This window comes from Gobius niger (genome assembly GCF_951799975.1).
Source record: "Gobius niger genome assembly, chromosome: 8".
In the NCBI taxonomy this organism is placed as follows: Eukaryota; Metazoa; Chordata; class Actinopteri; order Gobiiformes; family Gobiidae; genus Gobius; species Gobius niger.
The window spans coordinates 9270735-9282822 of NC_136859.1; the positions used below are offsets into that span (position 1 = coordinate 9270735).

Consider the following 12088-nt stretch of genomic DNA (forward strand, 5'->3'; position numbering starts at 1 on the left):
TAATTGTAAATATTCCGGGCTTAGCTGGAGGCAGGAAGCTAGATTCCCATCAATTTCCATTGTAGCTGTTGTCATAGTGAAGATAAACAAATGTCTAACTGTTGTTGGAAGTATGAGATAAACCTTATTTTTTCGTCTTGTCATTCCTCTTGTTCTTGCACCTTAAGCCACAACACGACCACATTTTTAAGTTGTTACGCTTATAATCGCCAGTTATTTCTCTTGATCACTTCCTGCTTCAAGCTGATGTCACTGATGATGTAAGCAGCGGAAGGGTCGATTAAGTACATACCGTACGTACAATACATGGGGAATTCAGTGTTATGAGGTAGTTATATCATCTCCACAGAGCTTTGATAAGGCATTTGCATATCTCCAAAACACAGTCTATACAGCAGAGCACTGACTCACCCAGGTTTTCTGTGACCTCATACATGTCCTGGAAGTCCTTCATCCTCAGACCGATCACATCCACGAAATCCTCAACCAAGCGGAACAGCTCGCGGATGTTCGGCCCGAGCTGAGGAAACAATTGTAAAAAAAAAGTCAAATAAAGGTGGTTCAATCATCATTAAACAACTGCCACTGAAACACAGTTCATTTTTTTTTTTGCATAGGCGTTCTTTCTGTGTTTTCAAATCAGCTACGCAGTCGGATACGGTTTGTGAGGAAAATATTTTGGGCGAAATGGTGAATCGCCATTTGCATAAAGACTGTGCTCTTTATGCAAACCTCTTTATGGAAACAAATGTAAAACAATGTTGCTGCAGAGACACTTTGTTGTTTGGAAGCTTAACACTCTTGGCGGAGTGGACTCCTTATGGCAATAATAACAACTGCTCCTCTTCAAAGTCTCCCTATAACATGTTTGTGGATGGATTAAGTTTATCCTCGGAGTGGATTTGCATTAGAAAGATACATCTCGTTCTCGCTCTCTCTCTCCAACCCCCCCCTCTCTCATTAAACTCCACAGACATGAGGCAGAGAAATCTATACTGGAGGCTGGTCTTGATGCTGTAGCGGTCAATGCTTTAATCAGTAATGTAAACAGCTCTGTGGGTGAGGAATGTCCCATCTGTGGGCTGAGAGAGTCCGTGGTTCACTGTTTTGGAGGAATTGAAAGAGTGGGACTTTTCACTTTTGTGTAGGGATAGCGCCTTAACTCTATACCCAGGTTAAGATTGTGGCGTACACGAGCAGGAGGAGGAAGTTGGAAGGGCCAGGTCAGTGTTTAGGTGCTGTTAGTGAAAATAAGGCAGGAGTGAGCACTGCTTACGGCCGGAGGCGGGGTGTCTGTCGTCAAGGATGGACAGCTTTGTCGTGGACCTCTTTTTGTATACAAGGTTTATACAGGCAGAAGCAAGTCAACTGTATTGCTTTTTAGTGTCATTTTTAATACCCAAATACTATCTTTTTTAGGGCTAGGATGATACTCTTTTGTTACGATCCAAAACGTATCCCGATCCTCAGGGCGTGATCCGATGCGTATCGCGACACAGTCAGTAATTTTGATAATAATATGTTTACCTTAAAGGAACAGGCCACCGTTTTTCCATACTGAGATATGTTCTTACCTGAGCTTAGACGAGTTGATGCGTACCGGTCCGGTCTTTGTGCGTGCCCTCAGTCACGCAAAACGATCAAAGATGTTGTTAGCATTTGGCCCCTCCCAATGCATTCCTATAGCTCCAAAGTTGGAAGCTACCGCGCTCTTCCACGGACACGCACAAAGACCAGACAGGTATGTATGAGCTCGCCTAAGCTCAGGTAAGAACATATCTCAGTATGGAAGAACTGTGTGCCCTCAATAACGCAAAACGATCAAAGATGTTGTTAGCATTTGGCCTCTCCCATCATATTTGTATAGATCCAAACGGGGGTGAAGTTGGAAGCTACCACGCTCTTCCACGGACACGCACAACGACCAGAAAGGTATGTATGAGCTCGACTAAGCTCAAGTAAGAACATATCTCAGTATGGAAAAATGGTGGCCTGTTCCTTTAAAATGTGCAAAAAGTGTGTGTTTGATGGAAGAGATTGATTAATGCTGTGTCACTGTTACTGGAAAACAAAGGAGTGCAGGGGGTGAGCACTTTTCTTCATCCCACTCCTTTTGAGCAGATTTTTTACCACTCAAATAAACAAATAAACTAAACTTAGCTAAACTAAGGATCAAAATGCCTCCAAGCACAAGTATTGAAAATATAGCTATACTCGATAAAGTATTGATACTTGGTATTGCAGCACAAAGGATTGTGATCCGATCCGATATTTTATCCCATTCCTGATATTTTAATGCCACAAATGCAAAAAAAGTTAATAAAAACCAGCGCTTATTTCATTTCTTAAAGGGACTAACTACTTAACTTTACTAACTAAGTCTACTCACTACTGCCACCTCAGGTCTTACGCGTAACTGCATGACGACACTTTGGACCCGAATTAACACCGTTGTGAGTGACAGTGCAGGATTTTAGAGGCAGTTGTGATGAACAGGTCTGAGCTCATTCTACACATTAGGACATGGCTGGAAAATGTAGGGGGATGAAAAGACTCAATTTTAACATTTTTAAACTGCGTATTGTCCCTTTAAGATTTGCGAACATTTGATCAAACGGATGAAAGAGACTTGGACTAAACAGAAAACTTAATGCAAAACGATGTGCTTCATTTCAGCCCAAACCGCAAATATTTATGTTTTAGAAAATGTGCATTTTCGATAAACTTTAACAGCAAAAATTAAGTTTGAATCCAAATGAATGCTTTTTAATGCCTTGATATGGCACAATTCATTTAATGACTTCTAATGCTGTTTAAAGGGGCTAGATGCAAGTTAGCCATTTTTTTCACACTACTGCCACCTCAGGTCATACGTGTAACTGCCCTTTCTACATTAAGCTCGTGCATGACGGCACTTCGGACCCGAATTAACACCTTTTTGAGTGACAGCGCAGGATTTTAGAGGCAGTTGTGGTGAACAGGTCTGAGCTCATTCTACACATTAGGACATGGATTGAACATAGAGGGGGAGGAAAATACATAATTTTGACATTTTTAAATTCTGTATAGTCCCTTTAATGCCCCATTAAAGGGACTATACAGAATTTTAAATAATAATAGTTTTAAATAATAATAGTAATAATAATAGTATTAGTATAGTAATAGTAAAAAGTTGAAATGTTTTTGACTAACAAATAAATCCCTGGTTAAAAATAATAAAAACTCTCTCCGTCTCTGTGAGTTGTTTCCTCCGGCGCTGATCGTACGTCCGTATGCTGAGGACACTTTGGAGGGAAAAATGCGCGGTACGGAGGGGAGGGGGGGAAAAATATTTTCACCGATAAACAAGTGCAGCGCTCGGCAGATGGGCGAGTGGGCGTCCGCTTCGACTCGGTTACTCATTACGTTCTATTTCGGAGTGCTCCGCTGTCAGGTTTGAAGGCATCCAGGAGAGACCGCGGTCCACCTGCGCCTTTGTCTGCGCCAGTTTTCACCGTCTTACGCGCGCGACGGCTGTTATTATCGCCGCCGTAAAAGACGACGAACAAAGCAGGCGAGGTGACGGGTGTGCACTCACCAGTTGTGCTTCTTCCCATCTGTCGCGGTTTTCCTCCATAAGCAGGTTGCTGACGGACTGCACGAAGTTCTGAGGGACGAGACAGGAAGAGTTTAGTTTAATGAGCAAGGCTTCACTCGCACACTTCACTTTACAGCGCAGTATAACACGGTAATAACAACGGTAACAAGGGATAAAGCCATTTCCAAAGAATGTTTCCTAGGGCCAGACACTGCAGGTGAATAGAGAAAACATTTAAACTTACAGATATCAATTTGAAACTTTTGTTGTAGATTACTGGCACAAATGTGAGAAAAAAATACATTGCAAGTGTTCTGTCATTTTATATTTTCATATAAAAACAAGGTGTTTTGTTTTTTTCGGCGACAAAATCTAATTAACGGATTGAGCTGCATTAAAATGTATGGTTTTATTTTATTGACAAATGAGTTACCAAGACTTTTTCAGAGGGGATTTTGGATATCTTGTTTAGTTTTAAAATAAGCTGTTTTAGTGGAAAAATGTGTAAAAAAAAAAAAAAAAGGTTTATTTATTGTTAATCTTATTTTTTGACCTTCAAAACTCAATAAATCAGGCTAGGAATTACATAATAAAAAGTCCCTCTGAAAAAAATCTTCTAAATATTGTTCAGTCCAAGGCTGGAAAACTTGAAGTCTGTTGGTGCTACTGACGTGGAGATTGTGTCGCCACAATGATAGAAAAAATGTTTTGAGAAAAAGGCCCTTGAAATTGCTTTGTCCTTTATATGGGGATACATTTTCTATAGGGAAACATTGAATCAGCGCAATATTCAAAACATATTTTTTGTCTCCAGGTGAAAGCTTATACGTTCTGAGACCAATGTGGCCCAAAACTTGAAAACTGAAATAACTGAGTTTTGCCTGTAGTGTCTCTATGCTTGGTTAGTGATAGGACAGTGTTAAGGTTAATCATAACAATGAAATAAAGCTGAATGATAGGTGTGTCATCCGTTTCCATCAGTATTTACAATGTGATTACTACAATTTCCACTAAAATGAAATAGTCCAGTTCAGTATGTTTAGATTTCCACTGTTGTGGGATTTTCATCGAGTAAAAACTATATATTTTTGGAAAAATGATTTAAGCAATGACAAAAAAACATGTTCCCATTTGCCCTTGTCATTTGGTAAAACTGTGCAATCCTTTTCCATTAGAGTAAATGGGGTGTTCTGGTCGTCGCTATGGTAACTCCATGAAACATTATGACAAGGGCTTCATTGACATTTTTGATTGGAACGACCAAATGGAATTTTCTGCCACATTTTATAATGTTTTTTACTCCCCATGTAAATGTTGTTATCACTATTTTTTTTACATATCAGAGCAAATGGAACATTTTTCTGATTGCTTATTTAATAAAGTTTTCAGTTTTCGATGCTCTCCAAAAAAAATCCAGCAAAATAACATAATGAATTGGACTAAAATCAGTAATGACAAAAACAACGCAATGTCTCAAGAAAAGTTTTACATTTGGGGATAACAAAAGTGCATAATGTCATCTGCCAGAAACAAGGATCTCTTTGTTCTTAGAATATATACATACTTTATGTGATTTAGACCTTTTCAAATAGCAAAAAATATTGAGAGAAAACATTAAAGCACAAAAGGACTCAGAGCTACTACCTTCCGACGACTAGGACTTACTGACATATACTACAAAACGGATTAATTGAAGCAACTGGATTTTATTGACTTAATTCCAACATTTCACCACAAAAAGGACTGGGCCCACTGGAAAAAGCTGCAAGTTTTGTGGCAGAACATCAGCATAAAATCAAGAAAATCCTGTAGCCTCACCTGACTGGACTTATACTTAACATACTTGTCTATTTATTTCGCTGTTGTCAAACTGACCATCAGGCAAACAAACATCAGACTAACGGGCGACCTAACAAACTTACACACTAACAAACTAACAAAGCACATATCCTGAATTCATTAAAAGAAAAAACTTCACAAGTAGGGAATTTGCTATTCACTTTCTCTGCCGCCAAACCAATGTACAGGGACAGAAGGAAAACAAAGCAGACATAAATTCACCCGACAAGATAGTTTAGATAAAAGTCGAGTAAATACATGCCCGTCCCAGTCCAATCTCATAGTCCACTAGCTACTTTTCCAATTTGAATTTACAGCCCATGCCTGATACTGTTGAGCTGCTGAACAACAATATATCCTTTCAGCACCATGGACAGCGCCAACAGAGAACACAGTATTCAAGGCTTCATTTCCCTATTTTTCGCTCTCCTTTGACTTCTTTTGAAATATCCCTCTGTCCTGAACAGCTTTCGGAGCGTACAATGAAGCAGCACAGACAATGGGGAAAAGAAAACAGACTAACTGCATTTCACAATCTGCGCTAAAGGCCGCTCAATCCATCCGTAAGCGTCCGCAATCGTCGCCGTACTGACCCGCATGTCCGCTCCGCTGGGGCTGTAGTAGGCCCTCCTGAAGATCTCCGTCATGTTCTTCAGCACGTCTAAGGTGGCCAGGAGGTCTCCGCTGTAGCTCGTCCCATCGCTGGAGGTCACCCTGAGTTTGGTCATCACCTCCGACACGCCGTCTCCCACGAGCCCCCTCTGCGCCTTGGACAAGTGCTCCCGCGTCTTAACAAGAACAAACGGATAATTCATTTAAAGAAGAAGCAGAAGCAGTGTTTCATGTTGGTTTTCGGAAGATTCGTGCCCTTAGCGTTTAATTTAGCGAGTTGAATGTAAAAAATGCAACTACACAAGCAGCAGGATATACCACTGGAGGGTTTAAACACGGATAATTAAGCATAATTCAGTTGCAAAGCCTCTTCTCCGTTGTACATCACTGAATAATTGTAGTGCTGGATTTCATTTCTTGTAATAAAACAGTTTTATGTAACAACGAGCCAAAATGGAGCATCATTTCCACTCAATCCCCGCTTTTCACTGAGAAACAAGGCGGATTAAGTCTTGCCCAAAGACCATGTGACCGAGAAAGAGCATTTAGATCCATGTCAGACCCTTTTATGACCTGTTGTGGAGAAGTTGTGGAAAGTCAAGTATTGTGTGATGTGGTACATGGTGGAGAAGTCTTTACTGTACCTAACACGGCAGAGTGTTACAAAATGTGGGGTTATAACAGAAAAGAAACTGGAAACGACAAACTTACAGAGGTCTGAATGCTGCGGTAGTCGTTGGAGACACACTTCATGTAGGTGGGGTTCTCCCAGAAGGCGATGCCCTCATCATCGAGCAAACAGCGCCGCAATATTAGGCCTGTTCGAAGAGAAACACGTTACAGGGCTTTGAGTTTACTTTGCAATGTCAGCATTTTGGTTACTACAGACAGATCAAACAAATTGAGATGAGTGCAAATCCATCTGGACATTGTCAGTCATACAATTGATTGAGCAACAGAAGGAATATGAGGTCAAGATTTCTTCATTTCAACCCGCAGGTGTATTAATATATTTCATGTATTTGCAAAAGTTCCCCCGCCGTCATCTGTGCTACGTTGTTTTAGCGTTGAGGATGTTTTGTCTCTCGCCTCACCCTTCATCAGCAACTAATGATCTATAACCAGCAGGCTGTATAAGCACATCTTAATGTCTATACCCCCACCTGATCCGAGCACAAAGAAGCATCAAAACGGATGAAAACGCCGCTAAAAAGTGACAAAAACAAGGCAAGAACTCCTCAAAAAGCAATGAAAAAGCAATAAAAAAGCCAGAAAAACATGATTAAAACAAAAAAAAGCATTGACAAAGTATAAAAAAACAACAACCAAAATGTATTTCAAAAAGCCACAGAAAAGTGACACAAAAATGTGGCGAAAAGGCAACAAAAAGAGCGACTAAAAGCAACAAAAAACAATAAAAACACTTCAAAAATGTGACAAAAACGTGGCATCAATATAACTTTTGTAGGTCTTAGCTTTCAAATTAGGCATTACACTGATGCTCTCCAGTTAAGAAGCTTTCAATGGACTCGTTTCAGGTGGGGGGTAAGAGGTTAAGTAATGGCAATGGTGTTTTATTCTGGTTCACTCATTTATTTCAAATTTAATCAATTTTAAAGCCTTATTTTAACTTTATCTCTTGGAAACGTTTAGTCCTTAATTGATCCTGATCCAGGCCTTGTATCACGGAAAGTCAAATATTTCATGGGGGTACTTAAAGTTCAAGAACTACTGCTCTAAAGAGTTTGCCAATATACAGTAACATGCAGGTCCGGATCCTCAAGGGGGAAATTCTTTTTGTGCAGTGATCAGAATCGAAGCTGAGAACAGAACAGTGCTTTATAGGCGCAGTAGCCTTAAAAACTAGACGAACTGTGGCACAAATGGAAGCTCAAGAACATTTGTCAACAATTCAAAATCCCGCATGGCTGAGAGCGAACACAGACACTTGCATCCTGGTTTCGAAAACAAACAAACTGCAGAAAAAGTTTCACGCCTTACCCACTGCATTGGGCGGACACCTCACGGCTGCGGTGTCCCCTGCTGGAGTCATCTTCCACACCACGTTGCTGAAATTGTCTTCTCCACAGATTTCGTGAGGTTCTGTAGAGAGCACCAAGTTCATGAGCTTTACAGTGCCTGTGCAAGTGGACAACAATCTGCGAATCCGTCGTCTTACCCGGGCACCTCTTGTCGTTGCACTGCCGCACCTCCTCGCTGTCCCCGGGGCAGGCCTGGCCCCCGTAGAGCGGCCCGTTGCAGCCTCGGTTCCGCTGCTGAGTGCCCCCTCCACACGTCTTAGAGCAGCCGGACCACAGAGACCACTGCTGCCACTTCCCATCCACTGTTGAAACAAGATCACTGCGTTCAATTCACACACCGGATTCAAGATTTTTTTGTTTTTATTTCATATTCACTGAAACCGTTCTTATTCTAATTTGGAAATTGGAGCAGTCACAGTCAAAGAAGAAAGTTCAGGAAGACTTTTTTGGACTGCTATAAATCAATACTTAGAGAGGAAAGTTTCATGTGGTAACTCATAACCACATACAAAACAATTATAATAAAATAAATAAATACATAAATACAGCTGGGTGCTTCTTGACCAAAATGGCTCACATTTTCGAGACTAACCTCATCCCTTCCAACTCTGGATCTATTTGGATGTTTGTGCAGTGTTGTTTAATTCAAGCAGTGGTTTACGTAGGTGACTGGGAGCAATTTTCAACATCTGTGTCACTATTGAGTGTCACCGCCCACTTTTCAACCTGTCACGAGCTTTTCTTCTGGAGAAAGGGCTTGGTTAGTCTTGAAACATAATCCGTTTCTGTTTGAATCACTATGACAACAAGCTTTGTGAGGTTCTTGACAATATGCAGCACTAACATACACTAACTACATACTGACAACTGTGTTTATAGCCATAAACAGTGGGAGGAAAAAGTATGTGAACCCTTTGGAATTTCTTACCGTACATTTTTGCCTAAATTGGTCCTAAAATGTGATCTGAGCTTTATTAAAATCAACAATTACACGTCATGTTTTTATTGGCCATAAAATAATACAAATATAAGACCCTTTTTTTTTAGGATGATGAGGATCAGGACATCACACCGGACATGGCTTCAGAATAAACTTGCTGAAATGAAATCCAAAGATAACCCAATTCATACCAGGACATTCTCCGAGGAGGCACTCCACTGTCTCCAGCCACTCGCCCCTGCACTCGGAGCCGCCGTAGGAGGGCCCGTTACACTCTCGCGTCCTCTGCATGGTGCCGTTCGAGCAGGTGGATGAACAGGAGCTCCAGCTGGACCACTCATTCCACACTCCGTCCACTAGGGGCAGCAACAGCATCAACAACAGGACAGCGCAGTAACACGTGTCTTTCAGAGCGAAGGCCAAACGTATGGAGAAAAAATGACTGGATAATAAATGGGGTGAGTTTCACTTTGGTGATGAGCAAGTTTGACGGGATAAAAGGTGGACAAAGATATTACAAATCAAGTCTGATTCTAACTCTATTAAATGTGTTAATATCAATGTTAGTAGTTCTATGTTAACGATAGCATCAACACAAGTAGAACATCATTCTTGTTGAAAACCTGATCTTGCTCTTTTGTGTAGAAAAAGACAATGATAGCTAGCAAACATTTCTCTGGAACATTTCAGTCGTCCATCAGTTCACCATTAATCCAGCTTGATTTCCAGGTCGGATCAGAAAAGGGTAAAAATAGAAGACTTTGAAAAACCTGTACCACGATGCATACACAACCCAAAAACCTCACTTCTCAGTCTATACTTTAAGAAGAATCTGCTCAGGTGAACTTGCTCATATCAAAATGTATGAATGTTTTTTGATAGACAAAAGAAATGACAAAAGTTCCCTGTAAACAAAACAATAAGGAAATACTGTATGAATGAATTTCTTAAAAATACCATGGTAATGCGGTGTGTTTCATGTGTGAAAGTAATGGAGTCCTTTTATTTCAAAGTAAGGCCCTAAGTTGGTGCGAAATGGGATGTTTTAAAATGATGATTTGATCCAATTTGTCGTCCTCACCTGGGCACACAGCTATGTTGCAGAACTTGGTCTGTTTCTCGGGGCCTTCGCAGGGGTCTCCGTTAAACTGCGGCGGGGTACAGGTGCGCGTTCGGGACCTGTAGCCCCGCCCGCAGGTGGACGAGCACAGACTCCATGGCGACCACTCGTCCCAAGCACCATGCACTGCAATCAGAGCGCCCTCTGTAGCCATTACACAGCCAGGATAAACTGACAAAAATCCATACCTACAGCCGTTAAAATGACTTGATTCTGAAAAGGTGAATGGTTTTGTAGTTTTGATTACAGTACACGTTTAGATATTTCTTTTAATAGTTAGTTTTAATTCTTCTATTTCTTTGCACAGACTGCTCTGACCAAAAGGTAGGGGGTACAATCCCAGCTCCAACCCTTTTAAACTGCCATTGACTCTTTGGGCGGCACAATTAACCCAACTTAACTGTTGTGTTTTCTTTGTGTGACTGAATGGTTTTGGTATGAAAGACCATTGGCTGAGTTTTGCTATTTCCATTAATGAGCCCAAGGAAAGAAGCAGCTTACCATGAATGTGCGTGGAGATGGTGAAGGTGTTACGGTGTTTAGACTAGTTTTGTTAGCATGGACCTCCTTATTGTTTACTCAAGATGCCGGGGATGATGACTTCCTGTCCCATTGTATTTCGGACAGTTAGAGTACTCCTGTCAAACTAATGTTCTATGGAGGGTTGGCATCTGCCTGTCCAATTGTCTTTCTATGGAAGGTTTGCATTTTATTGTCCCATTATTTCTCCTTAGACGGTTAGTATCTTTCTGTCCCATTGTTTTTCTATGGAGAGTTAGTGTCTTCCCGTCCCATTGTTTCTTTATAGAGGGTTAGCATCTTCCTGTCCCATTGTTTCTTTATAGAGGGTTAGCTTCTTCCTGTCCCATTGTTTCTTTATAGAGGGTTAGCTTCTTCCTGTCCCATTGCTTCTTTTTAGAGGGTTAGCTTCTTCCTGTCCCATTGTTTCTCCATTGAGGGTTAGCGTCTTTCTGTCCTATTGTTTTTCTACGGAGGGATTGTGTCTTCCTGTCCAATTGTCTTTCCATGGAGGATTAGCGTTTTATTGTCCCATTGTTTCTCTATGGAGGGTTAGCCTCTTCCTGTCTTATTGTTTCTCTATGGAGGGTTAGCATCTTCCTGTCCCATTGTGTCTCTATGGAGAGCTAGCCTCTTCCTGTCCCATTGTTTCTCTATGGAAGGTTAGCATCTTCCTGTTCCATTGTTTCTTTATAGAGGGTTAGCATCTTCCTGTCCCATTGTTTCTCTATAGAGGGCTAGCATCTTCCTGTCCCATTGTGTCTCTATGGAGGGTTAGCATCTTCCTGTCCCATTGTGTCTCTATGGAGGGTTAGCCTCTTCCTGTCCCATAGTGTCTCTATGGAGGGCTAGCCTCTTCCTGTCCCATTGTTTCTCTATGGAAGGTTAGCATCTTCCTGTTCCATTGTTTCTCTATAGAGGGCTAGCATCTTCCTGTCCCATTGTTTCTCTATGGAGGGTTAGCATCTTCCTGTCCCATTGTGTCTCTATGGAGGGTTAGCCTCTTCCTGTCCCATTGTTTCTCTATGGAAGGTTAGCATCTTCCTGTTCCATTGTTTCTCTATGGAGGGTTAGCATCTTCCTGTCCCATTGTGTCTCTATGGAGGGTTAGCCTCTTCCTGTCCCATTGTTTCTCTATGGAAGGTTAGCATCTTCCTGTTCCATTGTCTCTTTATAGAGGGCTAGCATTTTCCTGTCCCATTGTTTCTCTAGAGAGGGCTAGCATCTTCCTGTCCCATTGTTTCTCTATAGAGGGTTAGCATCTTCCTGTCCCATTGTTTCCTCTATGGAGGGTTAGCATCTTCCTGTCCCATTGTTTTGTCTGAAGGTGTAGCAAAATGGTTGCCAAGAAATCCAAAACATAATGTGGTGGACAGCAAGGTACTCATGGATAACTTTATCTGGGATGTAAAAACTTACAGCTTTTAATACCTTGTCCA

General features: G+C 41.3%; 1 protein-coding gene across 7 annotated transcripts in view; it reads right to left on the bottom strand.

The window, feature by feature from the left end:
- The window catches only part of adgrb1a (adhesion G protein-coupled receptor B1a), a 212046-nt gene that overhangs the window by 80497 nt on the left and 119461 nt on the right, over positions 1-12088 (bottom strand). For all 7 annotated transcript variants that reach the window (XM_079561288.1, XM_079561290.1, XM_079561291.1 and 4 more), the window contains 8 exons: positions 10092-10256; positions 9202-9366; positions 8208-8372; positions 8030-8131; positions 6740-6846; positions 6010-6204; positions 3578-3646; positions 412-520 (listed from right to left, as the gene is read on the bottom strand). In XM_079561288.1, coding sequence (XP_079417414.1) covers positions 412-520; positions 3578-3646; positions 6010-6204; positions 6740-6846; positions 8030-8131; positions 8208-8372; positions 9202-9366; positions 10092-10256 — 1077 coding nt within the window. The remainder of the gene's footprint in view (positions 1-411; positions 521-3577; positions 3647-6009; positions 6205-6739; positions 6847-8029; positions 8132-8207; positions 8373-9201; positions 9367-10091; positions 10257-12088) is intronic.